This window comes from Mustela lutreola, chromosome 16 (assembly GCF_030435805.1).
Source record: "Mustela lutreola isolate mMusLut2 chromosome 16, mMusLut2.pri, whole genome shotgun sequence".
Taxonomy (NCBI): Eukaryota; Metazoa; Chordata; class Mammalia; order Carnivora; family Mustelidae; genus Mustela; species Mustela lutreola.
Window position 1 is genome coordinate 53052810 of NC_081305.1, and position 20576 is coordinate 53073385.

At 39.5% G+C, this 20576-nt stretch overlaps 1 protein-coding gene across 2 annotated transcripts in view; it reads left to right on the forward strand.

The window, feature by feature from the left end:
* Window positions 1–20576, forward strand: part of LOC131817374 (zinc finger protein 345-like) — a 90604-nt gene that overhangs the window by 53840 nt on the left and 16188 nt on the right. The window contains exon 5 of one of the 2 annotated variants that reach the window (XM_059150655.1): window positions 1829–5620. The exons of the other annotated variant lie outside the window; for it this stretch is intronic. Coding sequence (XP_059006638.1) covers window positions 1829–3873 — 2045 coding nt within the window. The 3' untranslated portion in view covers window positions 3874–5620. Of the gene's footprint in view, window positions 1–1828; window positions 5621–20576 lie in introns of those variants that run through there. 2 annotated transcript variants of the gene reach the window in all.

The window sequence follows — 20576 nt, forward strand, 5'->3', positions numbered from 1 at the left end:
TGCCTCTGCCTGCAATTCTGTCTGCCTGTGCTCACTCTCCCTCTCTCCAACAAATAAATAAAATCTTAAAAAAAAAAAAAAAGTTGAGGGGTACCTGGGTTGCTCAATTAATGAAGCTTCTGCCTTTGGCTCAGGTCATGATCCCAAAAGCAGGCACTTCACTGACTGAGCCACCTGGGCATCCCAATCATGCCATTTAAAAAAAACATTATTATTTACTTGAGAGAAAGATTGAGATCTCCCAAATGGGGAGGGGCTGTAGGAGAGAGAAAGAATCTCAGACTCCCCACTAGCAGGGAGCCCAATGTGAGCTCCATCCCAGGACCCCAAGATCATGACCTGAGCTGAAATCAAGAGTTAGATGCTTAACCAACTGAACCACCCAGGTGCTCCTAATCATTGCCATTTTTGAAACCCATTCTGTAAATGTACAGTCTCAAATTGATACTATTCCGTATGAATTCACACTTGATAATGTTGTAAAATGGTAAATTGTGCTTTTGATTCAATTTATTCAATTTATTCGAATTATTCAATTTATTTGTTTTAAAGATTTTATTTATTTATTTGACAGAAATCACAAGTAGGCAGAGAGGCAGGCGGGAGGCCGGGGGTGGGGCGGAGAAAGGAGGCTCCTTGCTGAGCAGAGAGCCTGATGTGGGGCTCAATCCCAGGACCCTGGGATCATGACCTGAGCTGAAGGCAGAGGCTTTAACCCACTGAGCCAACCAGGCATCTCATGATTCAGATTATTTTATTGTCAACTTTCAAGGAATCTTCTCACAGGTGGTAGTTTGTAGGCCTTACATGTAGCATCTCTCCTTTGGGTTTGATAACATGTTAATGCTGGTGTCACAGAGAGTGTTTTCATGGTACTTATAAATGATTGAGGAGATTTGAACTCTTATGGCACAGGACTTCTCTTTGTTAGGCATTATTTTAAATGGCTTTTTCAACTTCTCTTTGTTAGGCATTATTTTAAATGGCTTTTTCAATCTACTGAGTAGTTGTAGATCAGTGAAGAGTTTTAAAAATATTTCTTCATGATGGAGTCCAGGTTGATTATATGGTTTTTGGTATTTACACTCATTTATTGGTATCTATTTCTTGGCATATAATTAGTGTCATTGCCTCATAATTACTTTTATTTCTGTGGTATCAGTTACACTATGTCTGTTTTACTTCTTCCAATTTTAGTTGGTCTTCTCTTTCATTCTTACTTGAATGGTCTGTCAGTTTTGATTTTCTTTTTTCTGAAAACCAATCCTATTGTTATTTTCCGATTTTTTTGCTAAATCCTATTTGTTAATTTCTGTGTCATGTTTAAATTTCATTTCTTCCACTGGGTGCCAGGATGGCTCAGTCAATTAAGCATTTGACTTCAGCTGAGGTCATGATCTCAGGGTTCTGGGATTCAATGTTATGTCAGGCTTCCTGCTCGGAGGGAATCACTTAACCCTCTCCTTTTGGCCCTTAACTCACTCATGCTCTCTCTCTCGCTCTCTCTCTAATAAGTCTTTGAAAATATTCCTCCCTTCTGCTGATTTTGGGTTCATATAATGGTACTTTTCATGAGGAGAGGAGAGGAGAGTGATTTGTGTTAGACCCTGACAATACTATAGAATTTTCTATGAAGTTGTGTGGTCAGTATGTTGTGTGCAAGTTTATGTGTCCACGGAGGAACAAAGTCCTGATGCTTCCTTCTCAGCCATCTTGCTGACATTCTCTGATTGATTTTATGGTTGCTATATTAGACATCCTCAGTATATTCATCTGAAAGTAGTAAGTGGAATGACTTTACTTTTCTGTTTTTTTCAATATCTTTCAGCTGTATCTTCACAGGGCACCCTGAGCTCCCTGCCAAAGCCATGCAAAGAAGCTTCTTTTCAAGATGTGTCAATGGGCCAATATAAACATAATGTCCTTGATAAGTTACATTTGATGATAGACTGGGATAATGATCATAAAGGACATATCCAAATTGAGACTACTGCCCATAATGAGAATCTCACTGTCCATAATGGTGAAAGATACAAAATATTTTGTAAAACCTTCCTTTTTAAGTCCATTAGTTCTGCAAAACAGGGTGTTTCTGTAAGCAGCAGCTCCAATCCAATACTCAAACGTACATATTTATGGATGGAGAACGTGGAACATTTGGAAAGTTACCTAGCCTGTGCTGAACATAATGATTTGAACAATTCTGAAAATAGGATTGGATTGACCATTCATTCAAATATTTCTAAACTTCAGAGATTTCAACATGCAGAAACAACTGCTAAGTGGAATCCATTTGAGAGGTCCTTCACTAAAGACTCTACCCTTCCAAATTCCCAGAGCATTTTCAATGGAGAGGGAATTGCTCAAGGCAGTGAATCTGAGAAAAAAATTCATCAAGGCTCAAATGTTAATAAACACCTGAGGACTCATTTTGCAGAGAACCATTTCAAACATACTAAATGTGGGGAAGTCTTTTATCAAAGATCCAACCTTCTGTCTAACAGTATGCATATAAAAGAGAATCCTTATATATTTAATGAATATGAAAGAGATTTTAACCAGTCCTCCAGTGTTGGTGATCATTCAGTAATTCATGTGGGGAAAAACCCATACAGATATAAGAAGCCCAGGAACATGTTTAGTCAGCCACCAAGAATACATATACATAAGACAGTTTGTACTGGAGAGAAAACTTACAAATGTAAAGAATGTGGCAAGGTCTTTAACCAGCAGTCATACCTTACTCAACATCACAAAACTCATACTGGAGAGAAACCTTATAAATGTAAAGAATGTGGCAAGGACTTTATCCAGCAATCAAGCCTAAATCAGCATCACAGAATTCATAATGGGGAGAAACCTTACAAATGTCAAGAATGTGGCAAGGCTTTTAGCCAGCTTTCAAACCTTAGTCAACACCACAGAATCCATACTGGAGAGAGGCCTTACAAATGTCACCAATGTGGCAAGGCCTTCAAGCAGCACTCAGCCCTTGCTCAACATCACAAAATTCACACAGGAGAGAAACCATATAAATGTAAAGAATGTGGCAAAGCCTTTAACCATGACTCAAGCCTCACTCAGCATCACAGAATTCATACTGGAGAAAAACCTTACAAATGTGAAGAATGTGGGAAGGCCTTTAGGCAACACTCACACCTTACTCAGCATCACAGAATTCATACTAGAGAGAAGCCTTATAAATGTAAAGAATGTGGCAAGGCCTTTAGGAGAAAGACACACCTTACTCAACATCAGAGAACTCATACTGGAGAGAAACCTTACCAATGTAAAGAATGTGGCAAGGCCTTTGTCCTCCATTCAGGCCTTACTCAACATCAGAGAATTCATACAGGTGAGAAACCTTACAAATGTAAAGAATGTGGTAAGGCCTTTATCAATCAATCAAGCCATACTCAACATCAAAGAAGTCATACTGGAGACAAACCTCTTAAGTGCAAAGAATGTGGGAAGGCCTTTAAGTGGAACTCAGCCCTTAGTGTACATCACAAACTTCATACTGGAGAGAAACCTTATAAATGTGAAGAATGTGGTAAGGCCTTTATCCTCCATTCAGGCCTTGTTCAGCATCAGAGAATTCATACTGGAGAGAAACCTTACCAATGTAAAGAATGTGGCAAGGCCTTTATCCTCCATTCAGGCCTTACTCAGCATCAGAGAATTCATGCTAATGAGAAACCTTACAAATGTAAAGAATGTGGCAAGGCCTTTATCCATCAGTCATTCCTTACTCAACATCAAAGAATTCATACTGGAGAGAAACCTCTTAAGTGTAAAGAATGCGGGAAGGCCTTTAAGTGGAACTCAGCCCTTAGTGTGCATCAAAGAATTCATACTAGAGAGAAGTCTTAGAAATGTAAAGAATGTGGCCAGGGCTTTATCCAGCAGTCATACCTTACACAACATCACAGTTCCTACTGGAGCAAGTCTTACAAATTTGAAGACTGTGAGAGAGTTTGGAAGGACTGCTAAACCTTAAGCCTATGTCAGAGAATTCCTATTGGAGAGGAGATATATATGTGTAAAGAATGTGGCAAGACCTTTAGGCAATGTTAAACCCTTGTTCCTTATCAGAGAATGTATAGTGGAGGAGATTTTACAAATATAAAATTTGGCAAGCCCTTTCCTAGTGCTCAAGCCTCTCCCAGCATTACAGAATTCATACTAGAGAGAAACCTTATAAGTGTAAAGAATGTGGTAAAGTGGGGCACCTGGGTGGCTCAGTTTTGGATTGCTCATCACTTAAGTCAGCATCCCAGAGTTCATACTGAGGAGAAATAGTAGAAATGGAAAGAACATGACAAACCCCAGGCTGGAAGTCATAACTTGCTCAACATCATTATCATACAGGAACAAAACTGTAATATGTAAAGACAGTTTTAAGGCCAAGCCTTTAACTAGAATTCAGCCCTTACTCAGTATCCCAAAATGCAGTCTTGGTTCAAATCGTACAAACACAATGAAGAAAGACTTTCTCCTACACTTCAGAAAACATCAGAGTTTAGAGAAGAAAAGGAACTTTTAATAGAAAAATGCATAGAAACATTTATTTGAAAATCAGATGTCAATAAATGTCACAGAATTCACAGTATACAGCAGTACACCAGTCACTCTCTTCAGAGATTGCATTAAAAAATACAAATTTAATTAGCTATTGTATGTGCTATTATACTTCAAAAGATACAAGGGGGATTTTTTCATTATAATTTAAATGTTTGTCTTTCCATTGACCCTGTATGAGATTTGTGACTTGCAATTATTCATGTATTTCTACTCTTAGAACTCTTCAGAAAATTCATTTATTTCTAGTCAGTGTGTGAAACTATGTAGGTGATTGGTGTTGCATCAGGGACATGAGAAGCTCTTCTTTAGGTGGGATTCATGCATATCTAATTTTCCATGGAAGATGAAGGACTGTGTAACGTACAATATATGAGGAAAATATAAATGAATATTCCTCTTGTGGTTATGACGTTGATATAGGTCATCAAGAAGTAGGTGTTCAGAAAATCATTCTCCATTTATTAAAACTAAAAAAAAAAATTGTGACCATTACCAGTTACATGTTTTACTAATTGGTGTTTTTAATGAAAACAAGATGGCAGTCTTCACAATAGTAATTGTTAGAGAGTATGAGTTGATGGGGTTGAAATGAATAAATCCTGACAGACAGCAGAGAGTAGCTAACTTCTGTAAAATGACATACACTTGTACATCCACATTTTTAGAAAATTACCAGAGTCCTGAAAGCATTTTAGTATGCAAAACTAAGGTTGTAAGAAGCTAAAATAGACTTCTATCGAATGTCTTTACTAAGCCTCATGTAATCACAAAATGAAAACAATGTAGTAGATACACAAGACATAAAGAGAAAATAATCTAAGTATTCCCTTTTTAAAAATCATCAAATCAGGGCACCTGGGTGGCTCAGTGGGTTAAAGCCTCTGCCTTTAGCTCAGGTCATGATCCCAGAGTCCTGGGATCGAGCCCCGCATCAGGTTCTCTGCTTGGCAGGGAGCCTGCTTCCCTTCCTCTCTCTCCCTGCCTGCCTCTCTGCATACTTGTGATCTTTGTCTGTCAAGTAAATAAATAAATAAAATCTTTAAAAAAAAAAAACCAAATCACAAAATAGCTAATGAATAAGAAAGCGATGAAAAATTCTAAACAGCCACACTGTAACTCCATACTTGTAGTAATACTTGCTTTAAATATAAAGGGCCTAAATTCTTGAATCCAAAGATACAGATTGCCTGAAAGGAAAGAAATACAAGAGAATCACTTCAGCTTTAAGAACACTCTGACTAAGTGCAGGTGTGGAAAAGAATTTTCCATGCAAATGGAATAAAAAAGAAAGCAGGTTATCTCTGCTTCTATCAGTGAAAATAAACTTTGAGCCAGAGAGTGTAGTAAAACATGGCAAAGCTTATTTGACATAATGGGCTCACTTTGTGCAGTGTTCATAATGATGTGGATTTTGGCAGAATGTCAAAAAAGATTTCCCTCATTGTTTTGGTTTTGGAAGGACAGGAATAGTATGATTATGTAACTTGTGTAACACTCCCCTCTTCCAAAACCAGTACCTTTTCCCATAAATGGTGGTGGTGGTTGTCCAGATAGCTCAATTGTAGCTTGTGTAAGTAAGGTTTTATGAGCATTGTTAGATGTTAGGAGTCACCTAAACAAGTAGTTGATTTTCAAAACACTTTTTCTGTGTTTTGAGGATTGGGGGGACAAAAAACAACTGAATAACAATTTGAGGAAACCTACTGCTGTCAGATTCTGATGTGTGTGGAAAAATATGGTTGCATTGAAAATCTTGGCAACTTACTGTAATAAGTAGCCAATAATTTATCAAAACTAACTTGTAGAGGCTAATCTTTTCCACAGTATTCAGTTGTCTAACATCTTTTGCTATTATATATTGCATATTTTTTTTACATGTTATGTCATTTACATTGTTAGCTGTTTTGTTGTTGTTGTTTTTTAATTTGACAGCACAAGCAAGGGGACTGGCAAGCAGAGGGGGAGGTAGAGGGAGAAACAGGCTCCCTAGATCTCAATACCAGGACCCTATGATCATGACCTGAGCTAAAGGGAGATGCTTAACTGACTGAGCCACCCAGGTGCCCCTGCTATCTGCCATTTAAAATTCCAAAATAAATGACTCTGACTTTCAGGCAGGTTACCATAATGCCCTTCAGGAAGATTCCTGTTTTATTTCTGGGCTTTTTTTTTTTATTATTATTCAGTGGCAAATGATAAGCTTCCTATGGGTCACCTTTGCCTTAGTTGTGATAGTGGATTTAGTCCAAGCTGGGTTTTTTTTGGGAAATGCACATCTTCCTGTAAGAAACCCTTATATCCTAGTTGCTTCAACATTTCTAGCATGGCTTACCTATGATTAACAGTTGTATAATTTATATATGCATTTACAAAATATAAAATGTTCACTACTTTAATTTTGGAGAAAGGTAGCTAACACATGTAGGTATGATTTGTTAAATTAAAGCTGTAGGTTTGTGTATTCATGTAGAGTATGTAGTGACAAGATATTTCTCTTTATTGCTTTCTGTTCCTTGAGCAACGAACAGTCTTTTTGTGCATTGGATGGTTGTGTTAATTTGTCAAATTTGGATACATAGGAGTCACTTTTAAAAGACTGAATTTGTTTGATCTATAGTAATCTTACATTTTTCAAATGAATGCTTTTCCTTAAAAAAGTAATAAAGGGGTTAATTCAACAAAGAGATACAACTTTTATAGTTATTTATGCACATAACATAAAAGCACATAACACGTGAAGCAGCTATTAGCAGACAAGAACAGAGGAAGATTCAGCAGTCCATTAGAAGGGGACTTCGATACTGTGCCTTTAATAATGGGTGGGTTATCCAGACAGAAAATGAGTGAGGGAACATCAGACTTCAATGATAAAGAGGCAGGCAGACTTCCAACACTATGCAATAGCGTCGGAGAACACATTCTTCTCACATGCACATGGAGCATTCTCCAGTATAGAGTATATGTTGGACCACAAAACAAGTCTTAAGAAAGAAGTTTATGATTGAAATGGTACCAAGCACCTTCCCAACCACTATGGTGTGAAACTAGAAGTCATTCACAAGTACAAAATGAGAAAATTCACAAGTATGTGAAAAATAATCACAACTTTATAATAGCCAATAGAATGGAATACCTTGTACATTGTCGGGTGAGTAGATAATAGGAATATTTACAATGTATACTGGATATAATTAACAATACATCTGAAAGTTGCTCTTAAAAATTCTTATCACATGAAAACTTGTAAGTCTCTGAGGTGATAACTTCTGCAATATATGTAAGCCATAGGGCATGTTAAAATATATATTAATTATATCTCAGTGAGACAAAAAATATGAAATACGGAAGTTAGTGGTTTCCTAGCCGCAGGCATAAGAGGATAGGGATGGTGATAGAGCATGAATTCTCTTTAAGAGGTAGTTCAGTGCAAAATTGACTATGGTTTGCTTGCACTGATGTGAGAATCAGTTAAAAACCTCACTTGGCACATTTGTTGTATAATTTTATTTATTTGAAACTCAGAGAATAAGCAGGGGGAGAGGCTGGCAGAGGGAGAGGTGCTGTGGCCGGAGGGACAAGAGGGAACAGGGTTGAAGGACAGGAGAATGAAGAAAGGGAGTGTGGGGAACAGAAGGGACACAGGCGAACCTATCAAGCAAGCGCCAAAGTTTGTTTTGCAGAGTTCTGATTTATACCACACAGTAAGAGAATCGCCTTCTGTACATCTAGTTTCTATTTTGGCCTGAGAGTAGCTGGCCATGCAGAGATACCAGACAGCCTTGACCTTCGTGGTTTGGACACTTAGGCCATAACTCAATATTCTCAAAACACAGGAGCCTTATTAACTTAGTCTTGAGGCAGCAGCTGCAATGGCAACAAGCCAAACCTTACAGTGTTCTCATAACAATCCAGGGAAACACAGTGGCACTCTAGCTCGCCACCCATGAAAGTCCTTGGTTAAAGAGGTTCCCAAGAACTGTTGCTCTATTGGGTTAACCCCTTCTAGGCACAAGGCTCCCAACAGAGAGGGAGAAGTAAACTCCCCAACTAGCAGGGAGCCAGAGGTGGGCCTCAATCCTAGGACTGTGGAATTACGACCTGAGCCATCCAGGCACCCCATCTGGTCCATTTGTACATTTTAAATGGGTGAATTATACACCATGGAAATTCTGTGCAAATAAAGCTATTACAAGGAACCCCAAATAAGAAATACCTGCATAAGAAGACTTAGTATTATAACATCTCAGGACTATATAAATTCATCTATTAAACACACATACACTTGTAAGATTTCAACGGGAATTTAGGATCTAACTTTCTTGTGTGTCTTAAGTTTTGTGATGATACAAAAACAATTTTGAAAAGCACATAGGAAAAGAAGTTTTGTCAAAGTACACATACATAATTACTAGTATGATTTATGTTCAACGTTTTGATGTTCGATGAAGAAAATGGAGAGATGTGAAAATCTGTCTCAGCTTCTGTAAAGAATCAATAGAATGGATATCTGTAATTCTGTGTTTTTAATATCTATATTTCTATAGATCTCTGTTTCTCTATATATCTCTACATATATAGAAGGAAGGAAAGCTTTCTTTATGAATTGCCTAACCTAAGTGTGACAGAAGGCAAGTCTGATGTCGGCAAGGAAGTCCAGCAGGCTAGAAGGCCAGGAAAGAGCTGACGTTGAAGCTGGAGAATCTGAAAACGGTCTGGAGACAGAGTTAGGTCAGTAGGAAAAGCACCTTTGGAAGATGCAGTTAATTACTATGTTCTCCAGAATAGACTGTCTAGTAACTGGTATGGATTTATTTGCATATGACTTTAATATAAACTACTTAAAATAGAAAAAATACAGATAACTTCTAGAAAGAGTTAAACAACATCTTACAATATTTTGACTAAATGTATGAGAGTATACAGCATTTCCAGGCATGCATTTGAAGCATGTGGAAGCATTCTTTCCACAAAAGACAAAATCAGAATTATGGTGGGATGTTACACTTAACAGTATAATCAAGAGCATATCTATTTTTCTTACCTATTATAAGTAAAAAGTTAGTGTTAACCAACAAGAAAATGTTTTAATTATTACATAGGATTAAAAAATATCTCTGCAATTGAACTGTCTTTTTCCTTTCTTTTCTACTTATTTATTTGACAGACAAATCAAAAGTAGGCAGAGCAGCAGGCACATAAAGAGGGAAGCAGGCTCCCTCCTGAGCAGAGACCTCCAAATGTGGTGCTCAATGCCAGGATCCTGAGATCAGGACCTGAGCTGAAGGCAGTCTTAACTCAAGGAGCCATCCAGGGGCCCTGAACCGTATTTTTCTAAGTACAAAAGTTAATTGACAGGATAACTTGAATATTCAATAATGAAAATTGCTCAATTTCACAGCTCGCAAGTAGACTACTAATAAATACGCAGATAGCACTTTTAGCCTCATCAGGATAGATGAAATTGAAATAGTAATAGAGTGTTGGTGAAGCCAGGAGGAAAAACACTGTATAAAATAACGCTATGTAATCCTATAAGTGCAATTTTGGTGAAGATCGGTCCAGTATCTATAAAAGTTTTGAATTCAGGCGCCTGGGTGGATCAGTGGGTTAAGCCGCTGCCTTCAGCTCAGGTCATGATCTCGGGGTCCTGGGATCGAGTCCCAAATCGGGTTCCTCTGCTCAGCAGGGAGTCTGCTTCCCTCTCTCTCTCTGCCTGCCTCTCTGCCTTTTTGTGATCTCTGCCTGTCAAATAAATAAATAAATAAATAAAATCTTAAAAAAAAAACTTTTGAATTCATTTGCCTTTGAAGCAGTAGATACGGCTCACATTCTACTACTCATAGAAATAAAGTAGCCTGGGTCGTTCCGTCAATGAAGCATCTGCCTTCACCTCTGGTCATGATCCCAACCCTGGGATCAGCCTCATGTTTGACTCCCTGCTTAGCAAGGAGCCTGCTTCTCCCTCTCCCTCTGACGCTCCTCCTGCTTGTGTTTTCTCCCAAAAAAGAAAAAAAAACTTTTTTAAAGAAATAAATCTGTCTGAAATATAAATCACAACATTCTTTATGCAGAGGAACTTAAAAATGACTTCTATGTGATCAATAAGAAAATACACAGATATCTCAAGGTACATCCTCAATTCATTTTTACTAGTAATAAAACAACTCAAATTAGATTACATAAACGTTGAGAAAAGCTGGAACCTATAATGGAACAACATGGCATGCATAGTTTTAACTCGACATCTGTATGTATATTCTAAAAGACTTAAAATTATACATGTAAGAAAATCTGAGTATATGTTTCTGTAGAAAGGGATTCATATTGCATGTATAATTATAAGGTACATAACTTACCTCTCATTCAGAAGTATTTGAAATATTTGCCCGAAGAGAAATGTTGCATTGGTAGTCACTGTTGGAACCACACTTGAGACTGTCTGATCTCAAAGCCAAAGTTCTAGGTTGCTTCCTAGTGAATTGAAAGCATTTTTCCCTCATTTATAATGAATGACCCAGAACAATTACTTGATGTACATCTAGCCTTCAGTTCAATGGATGAAGTATGGATTGTTTACCAAACCTCCAGTATTTAGATTTCTAGATAGCCAAACTATGGAAAGAACCTAGATGTCCATCAACAGATGAATGGATTCTGCTTTTTTTTTTAAAGATTTTATTTATTTATTTATTTGACAGGTAGAGATCACAAATAGGCAGAAAGGCAGGCAGAGAGAGAGAGAGGGAATCAGGCTCCCCACTGAGCAGAGAGCCCGATGTGGGGCTCGATCCCAGGACCCCAAGATCATGACCTGAGCTGAAGGCAGTGGCTTAACCCACTGAGCCACCCAGGCACCCCTGATTCTGCTTCTTAAAAATGAATTCTTATTCAATCAAGTTTATCATATGATTTTATTTTTGTTTTATTAAATATTTTATTTATTTATTTGACAGAGAGAGAGATCACAAGCAGGCAGAGAGGGGGGAAGCAGGCTCCCCGCTGAGCAGAGAACCCTATGCAGGCATTGATCCCAGGACACTGAGATCATGACCTGAGCCAAAGGCAGAGGCTTAACCCACTGAGCCACCCAGTGCTCCTGTCATACGCTTTTAAAGGCAGTGTCAGTAAGAACTGATACAGGTTATGGAATGATTTATTCAATTCCCTATAACATTTCTTTTTGGTATTCAGAATTCAGCAATGCTCTTGTTCATCCTCTAGTGAGTTTTTCAAATTCTGGCAGAGCTAAGTACTCTGCGTTTTTCAGAACTTTGCCCTTTACTGGGGTCATTGACCCCATCTGGATTACACTGCATTTTCTTTAATCTCAGTTTAAACCGAGTAGCCTAATATCCTATGCCTACTAAGCACTACAGGCTGTCCCTCCTCTTTGATTTCCAGAACCTGACTTCCAACTCCAAAAGGAATCTTGGGTGTTAAAACTGAAACACCCGTGGGGCGCCTGGTGGCTCAGTGGGTTAAGGCCTCTGCTTTCGGCTCCGGTCATGATCTCAGGGTATTGGGATTGAGTCCCATATTAGGCTCTCCGCCCAGCAGGGAGCCTGCTTCCTCCTGTCTCTGCCTTCCTCTCTGCCTACTTCTGATCTGTCTCTGTCAAAGAAATAAATAAAATCTTTAAAAAAAAACCAAAAAACCTGATACACCCCCAAAGCTAATCTTCAAAAGAGTGGTTTTTTTAAAAAATTATTTTATTTATTTATTTGACAGAGATCACGAGTAAGCAAAGAGGCAGGCAGAGAGAGGGGGAGCAGTTTTCCTGCTGAGCAGAGGGCCCGATGTGGGGCTTGATCCCAGGACGCTGAGATCATGACCTGAGCCAAAGGCAGAGGTTTAACCCACTGAGCCACCCAGGTGCCCCTTCAAAAGAGCTTTAGGTCATTCCTTCATGGTGAGAATTGTTCAGGGCATATACACAGCCCTAAGACAAAGAAGTGAGAACTGACAGAAGATTCTGTGATACAGGGGAGAAATATTCAGAGAGTCAGCCTTCAGTAGAACAAGCAAGTAAGGAAACCAGTCAATGAGAAGAAGCCCACTGTGAAGGACACCTCAGAGGAAGAGAGGTAAAGGGTTTCAAGTTGTAAAAAGAACAGCCTCTGAGTGAAAGTTTCAAAAATAGAAATATTTTTCTCTAACTATGGGTCAGGATGCGTGTAAGGGAGACTTTGAAACTGTCCCTACTCTAACATCCATTTTCTGATATTATCAAAAGACCGTTGATGTGAAAAAGTAAGAGGTATTCAAAAAAAGCTTCGCATCCTGGGTTTCACAGAGCAGCTGTTTGGCTCAAATGCACTTTGTGATATTTTCTCTTCTTTAAAAAAGATTTTAGTACCAAGCGCAAGCTCAGCATGCATTTCCCCCAACTTTCCACCATGCACAAGGCTTCACACATCTCACTGTATCGATAACAGTTTCATTTTACACTGGTGTGAATGGAGAAAAAGGTGGTTTGATAATACCAATAACTTCATTTCTACCCAAAACTGGGTCAAAGGTTGACTTTTCACAGTGGCAGCATCACGTGGATTGTTTCATAATGCGAATGCTCTGGACGTACTGTGATATCTCACATCGCACTTGGACACTGGTACACACACAGATGAGTTTGTCTAAGAAATAAGTCATTCTGTTTTCAGGAGATCCAAGTTGGTCTTGGGGCAGATTCCTTTTCCTATTATACTGCAATAGCTCATCTAACATAATAAAAATCCCAAGTTTTTCTTCATACTTCATACTGACCTATAGAATATTTATACCTAAGAATATTGTGAAAACAAAGTACAAAAATACAAATTTAAAATGTCAAGGTATAAGAAACAAAACTAAGCAGAGATCTAAATTAGTTGGAAACCCAGCCGTCAGGATTTATTCCTGTAGCACAATAGTTAAAGCACTGTCTTTGCTACAATACAGCACTCTGCCTATAAGCCGTATGCGCATTTTTCACATATAAATATGTGAAGTTTAAAATTCTAAAACTTTAAAAACTGGCTAAAACTTTTTTTCAGATTTTAAAATTTTTTAAGCTTTTAAAATTGCGTGTCTGTATCATTTTCCTCTACAAATTAAAACTCTGTATGGGCCCATATTGTAGAGTCATGAAGATTTTTAAAAAGTAACATGTGAAAAAAAAATTAAAAGTAACACATGTACATTGTTCTTTTCAGTGTTTCATGCACATTCCAATTTCAAGGGTATTATGGTTGAACATTGGAAGCGTTTTAAGAAAAGGAAGTATATTTTTATAATTTTCTTTGAGTAGGAACTAGTAAGAAGTGCTACCTATTGACTTTCAGCTGCCATGCTCCTTTGAATGCCTGCCTCATATTTCCATGGATCTCAGGCAACAAAGAGGAACGGCACTCATCTAGAAGCCGTAGGATGGCCTGTAAATACTTGACAATAGGCGTAACATTTTTTTATTACAGGGTATAGTTGGAAACCTGAATAAGTTCTCTCTTCTTCACCATTATACCTTCCTTTTTGCTCCCCTGGGCACAGGTAAGGTCCACAGATGATTCTTAAACACCTGACCATAGGCACCCCTTGCTTGTATTTTTTTAAAAGAGTCATGCAGGCAATGGCAGGTTTGGCACTGAAAGACATTCTCAATGATTTTCAATACAAACTGTGTTCTAGGTTCGCAGCATGGGCAGGGGTGTGTCTCTTGGCACCACCTACCTCCGGAGTGTTTTTCAGGTGCTCATGCTCAGTCCCTGGAACTCCAGGTGGGCAGAGCTCCAAGTGAAATCTCCCGAGTACATTGAATTCAGTATGTTACTTTATTGGGTGCTATATACACTAATCAATGTGATTTTTCCTATGTATGTGGCTGGCAATTTGAGTAGTAAACACATCATGAAGAAGAAAGATTTGGGGGGGTGTCTGTGTGGCTCAGTGGGTTAAGCCACTGCCTTCGGCTCAGGTCATGATCTCAGGGTCCTGGGATTGAGTCCCGCATTGGGCTCTCTGCTCAGAAGGGAGCCTGCTTCCCTATCTCTCTCTCTCTCTCTGGCTGCCTCTCCATCTACTTGTGATTTCTCTCTGTCAAATTAATAAATAAAATCTTTAAAAAAAAAAAAGAAGAAAGATTTTGGACATTCTTCTGCTACATTTCAAGGAGAACTCATGGTGCCACAATTTGCACATGGCTGTTACTCCCTGGTGTTTCACCTTTGGGGCTCATGATCTGGGCCAGTGGCTCCCTGCTTTCCATGCTGCCCAGGCAGAAGAAGCAGGGATCCAGCACATTCGTAGAAATTGGGTTTTCTCCAGACACTCCCAGCAGACCACAGTCACCCAGAACATCCTTGTCATGCTGGGCACTTTTGTGTCATTGAACACCCTCCCTTCTGTCTTCAGGGGTGCAGTGCTCTTGTTCCTAACCCCAACTTTTTGATGGGGAACATCTCTGCACTATCTGCTGCATGTTTCCCACCTGTCTGTCCCTTTCTTATCAGGAGCCATGACTCCAATCTATCTGGGCTCTGTTGTGGCTGGATAAGGAATTCAAGTCCCTTAATATAATTAGAGATGTAAATTCTATGTTTTAACAATGTTAAAATGTTTACATTCATTCATCTTCCACTGAGTCCTAAGCTCTATTATTCAACACATTACAGGCAAGCAGTGACCAAGACAGACTGAGCTTCGTCCCAATAATTAAAAGTAACATGTAATAGCAATTGTAAAGGAAAAGCCATGTATTTATTGTGGCCTTGTAGAAATCAAATGATTAATGTTTACAGTGGAAAAGTTCAGAGTCTATGTGCTAATGAATTGTTAGGTGCTAAAACAAATAGAAGATTATAGACAAATATTAGAGTGTGTAAATTTCAATGTGACAAATGGGAATTTAGGACAGTGTTATCCACAAGGATGCACATATGAGATGGTCATTCAAGAAATGGAAGAAAGGGACGCCTGGCTGGCTCAGTGGGTTAAGCCGCTGCCTTCGGCTCAGGTCATGATCTCAGGGTCCTGGGATCGAGTCCTGCATCGGGCTCTCTGCTCAGCAGGGAGCCTGCTTCCTCCTCTCTCTCTGCCTGCCTCTCTGCCTACTTGTGATCTCTGCCTGTCAAATAAATAAATAAAATCTTTAAAATTTAAAAAAAAAAAAAAGAAACGGAAGAAAACTATGGACCCATGGAATAATAGGCTGTGGTCCAGCTGGATGGCAAATTCTGTTTGAAGCCGCAGAGAAATGGTCATTAGAAGCCTTGCACAATGGATCCTGCTGAGATGGTATTCATTTAAAAATGCGAAGTTTTGGAGGAACCTTAGTATATTTAAATTCATGTGAAAATGGGCACCTATGAACTTAAATGTGGAGGGCAAAAAAGATGTACTTGCTAGTCTTTTATCCAGTGTACATGAAAAGTTTATATACACACAGTCTTGTTGGATAAAGGCATAATTGGGGAGATCTAGAAAAGGTAATTCTTTTTCTTTATTTAGGGATTATATCAATTGGCCATATTGGTATTACGACTTTAAGTGGTTCACCAGCATGGTCTTCAAAGTGAACAAATTTATAATGAAGTAGTCAGTCAATTTGGAGTAGATGATAAATACACATAAAGGATATTCCTCCTCTCTTCAGAATTATGTTAATACAGCTCTCTCGGTAATCACATTGTAAGCTGATTCAGAATACTAAGCATTCAAGAAAATAGCTCACTCCGACCTACTGATATATGTAATTTTTTAAATATTTATATATATTTATATAAATACTTATATGCATTATATACATTTCATTTATATACATATAAGATGACATAGAATATATACAATGATATATATTAAGAATATATAGGACAAAACAGTGTATATACATGGGATATATACATTTATGATCCTGTTTATTTATTTTTTAATATTTTATTTATTTATTTATCAGAGAGAGAGAGAGCGCTCAAGCAGGCAGAGGCAGAGAGAAGCAGGCTCCCTGCTGAGCATGGAGCCCAATGTGGGACCCAATCCCGGAAACCGGGATTATGACTGGAGTGAAAGGCAGCAGCTTAACTGACTGAGCCACCCAGGCATCCCTATGATCCTGTTTAAATGTGAGTTTGGTGGTTTGTGGAAGGGAGAATTTTTTTCTTTAAGATTTATTTATTTATTTATTTACTTGACAGAGAGAGACACACTGAGAGAGGGAACACAAACAGGGGGAGTGGGAGAGGGAGAAGCAGGCTTCCGGCTGAGCAGGGAGTCCAATGTGGGGCTCAATCCCAGGACCCTGGGATCACGACCTGAGCTGAAGGCAGACGCTTAACTGACTGAGCCATCCAGGCGCCCCTGAAGGTGAGAATATTTTAAAAAATATTTTCGCAGTTTTCAATTACCAATTGTAAGTTTCTGTTATGAGGTCATACACATGCAACCAGACTGTTAAGATTGTTCAAAGTGTTTCTCTTTCAACATCACAGGCACCCAATGTGTTCTGTCTTTTGCTTTGTTCCCTATCCTTGAGGCGTAGGAACGCAGTTCCTCTCTCTTTCACCCAACCAAATAGATGATGCTTACTACACAAAACAAATTCATCCTAATGTCCCCCTGGACTCTACAAGAATGGCCTGCTGTAATAGTAACATGTAGGGACAGATAGTGAGAAATTTCAGGCCAAATCTTGGGACATGTCTACAATCCTGTCACCCTGAAGAAATTACAGGAGATAAACCCTTCCCCTTTCAACAACCTTAAAGATTAAAGGACTAAAAATTGGTCACTGGTGAAATGATGAGAGATAGAAGCAGAAAAATGTTCACCTTTAACCTTATGGACAGCCTGCATTGTTCTGAAAAGGATCAAACTTGTGCTGGTTGGTACAGTCTTAAAGGGTCTCATGACTGCCTGTACATCTCAACCACAGTTAACGCCAAACTGAGCGATAAGCACCAGAGAAATATGGTAGTAGTTTTATGAGTAGAAATTTGAAAAAACATTTATGATGGGTGCACCTGGGTGGCTCAGTGGGTAGAGCATCTGACTTGATTTCTGCTCAGGTCATGATCACAGGGTCCTTGGATCCATTACCCCATGCCCCATGTGGCCTGGGCTCAGAATGGAGTCTGGTTGTCCTTCTCCCTGTGCTCCTCCCCAATAGCTTTCTCTCTCTCTAAGAAATAAATAAGATCTTTAAAGAAAAAAAAAAAAAGATGCATTTGTGATCTAATGCCCCCTACATGACCCCTCTATCTTGAGCACTGAGCCTATAGCCACCAGCTTCATACAGTCAAAATGAAGCTCTTTCTTGGATCCTGTCTCATGCTACTTGAATAAACTTACTATGTTGCACCATAAAACATCTCAAGAATTCTTTCCTGATGGCTGTACTCAACAATTCCACTATCATTGTGTTACCAGAAAACCCAAGTGTGGCTGTCAGTTGCATGAAAAGCCAATTACAGAAGGCATGAGTTTTGACTGAAAAGAAATAAGAGGTTTGTTCAGGAGGCTGGCCATTTGGGAAGAAGGTGGAGTCTTTTCCAGAAACCAACTCTAATGTTTCTACCTGGCCCAAAGATTTTTTTTTAAAGATTTTATTTATTTGCCAGAGAGAGAGAGTACACACAAGCAGGCAGAGAAGCAGGCAGAGGCAGCCAGAGAAGCAGGCTCCCTGCAGAGCAAGCAGCCCGACCAGGGATTTGATCCCAGGACCCCGGGATCATGACCAGAACTGAAGGCAGCGGCCCAACCAACTGAACCACCCAGGCATCCCTGGCCCAAAGATTTTTAAAGGAACATTAGGGCAGTTAATCAGTAAAAAGGGAGCAGAGCAATCGGTAATTAAAGAAACATTAGGGCAGTTAATCAGTAAAAAGGGAGCAGAGCAATCGCTCACACTTTTTGACTGAGTGCCCACTCACTGCTGTTACCTATTAAGGAGGTGTTTGTAGGTGATATACTGGGGCCCCAGGGGGAGCTTGTGCAAGAGAGTTCAGTTCCAAGGCTTGCTTTTCTTTTTCTTTTTTTTTTTTTTTTTTCAGATTTTATTTATTTATCTGACACAGAGAGAGCTCAGAAATAGGCAGAGAGGCAGGCAGAGTGAGAGGGGGAAGCAAGCTCCCTGCGGAGCAGAGAGCCAGCCCAATGGGGGGCTGGATCCCAAACCCTGAGATTATGACTTGAGCGGAAGGCAGAGGCTTTACCCCACTGAGCCACCCAGGTGCCCCAGTTCCAAGTCTCTCTAAGGAAAAAATGCATGATCTCTAGATATACAAAAGGAAGATTGGATTAATCAATGACACAGGTAAAGGTCCTTGCTAAACTTTGAGGACGACTAACTTGGGTGGAAGGGCATTGGCATGGCTTTCAAGCAACTTTAAAAAAAGGTTCCTCTAGGGGCACCTGGCTGTCTCAGTTGTTAAGTGTCTGCCTTCAGCTCAGGTCATGATCCCAGGGTCCTGAGATCCAGCCCTACATCGGGCTCCCTGCTCAGCAGTAAGCCGGCTTCTCCGTATCCCCCTCCCACTCGCTCTGCTTGTATTCCTTCTCTCTCTGTCTCTGTCAAATAAATAAATAAAATCTTAAAAAGAAAAGAAAAGAGAAAAGGTCCTCTAGGTTTATTCTGTTACTGCAAATGGAAGGATCTCATTCCTTTGTGAGGTTGATTATATACCATTAATAAATTAGACGGGCGAACTGTGTCAGGAAGAGAGCTAATGCCAGAGAATCACTCTATGCCATCAAGAGTTGCCTGCCTGGTGTGGCAAACCATTGTTTGACTAACAGTTGCTCTCTCCTTTTTCCTGTGCACATATTTTCCCCTTTCTGAAATTCTAAATCCCTTACTCCTTCTTAGGTCACTCTGCCATCGAAGCATCAGTTGCCTATCTTTGAGCCTCCTCTCTCTGAGATGCGCATAATGAAAAAATCACTTCCTTTCTCTCTTATGAATCTGCCTTTTGTCAACTTAAATACTCAACTGGCCAAAGAACTGAAAACAGAGGAAGAAAACAGTTTTCTTCCTCTTGGCATTCTGTCCTCGGAAACTGACCTCGGTGCTCCAGAGCTGAAACGGAGAAGAAGAAAGTGAAGAAAGTGTTGGGGATAAAGAGGAACAAGAGCTTTATTGCTTTGCCAGGAAGCCAGGCTGCCCTGAGTCAGGGCCTGGGATTTTGGTAGGGAAATCCTACAGGATCTAGCTGGTTTCAGGAAGAAATGTGTTGTGGGGTCAGCTTAGTTCATCACCTGTTCAGGGTGGAACCGGGTGCCTGAAACAAAAGGCTAAGAAGGAGGGAGGAGAGGGTTGCAGGAGAGCGGAAAAGGATGCTTAGTTTAATATCAAGGCCTGCTGATGTTTTAAGGTCATTTTGATTTTTGTTCAAGTTCATGTTTTTACAGGGTTTCAGGTAGTCGCCAGGATAACTGAAGGAAGACAGCTTCCTATTTTACCATGAGAAACCACTCAGTATTTTTGAGAATGGGTAAAATAAAGAAAAAGGAGAAAACACCAAGTTGCAGGGAGAATGTTGAGGAATTAGAATTCTTATATGTTGCTGATGGGATTGAAAAATGTACATTCCCTTTGGAAAACTGTGTCACTGGTAGTTACGAAATTAAACATTTACCTACTGAAATCTTCTCACCCCAAAATATGTCTCTCTTAGCGTAAGGATCTTTCTAGGCTGGGTATTTTAAAGAAAGAGTGGACAGGATTGCCCAGGTTATGGGCACCTGTCTTCAGCGCAGGTCATAATCCCAGGGTCCTGGTGATGTGGGAAACAGAGGTAGAAGAATAATTATTCAATTTCCTTACCTACTGACAAGCCCTTGAAACAGGCAGAGGGACCCCCACCTTAAGGCTTTGCTCAGGGCAAAGGACAATCCTAGTCTGACCAACCCCCTACCCCCAACCAGGATCCTGTAAGTCTACTTGAACAATTCCTTTAGGAAACTTTATCTCTAAACCTCCAAGATCCTGTTGACAATCACTCCCAAGCATATGACCCACTGATAAA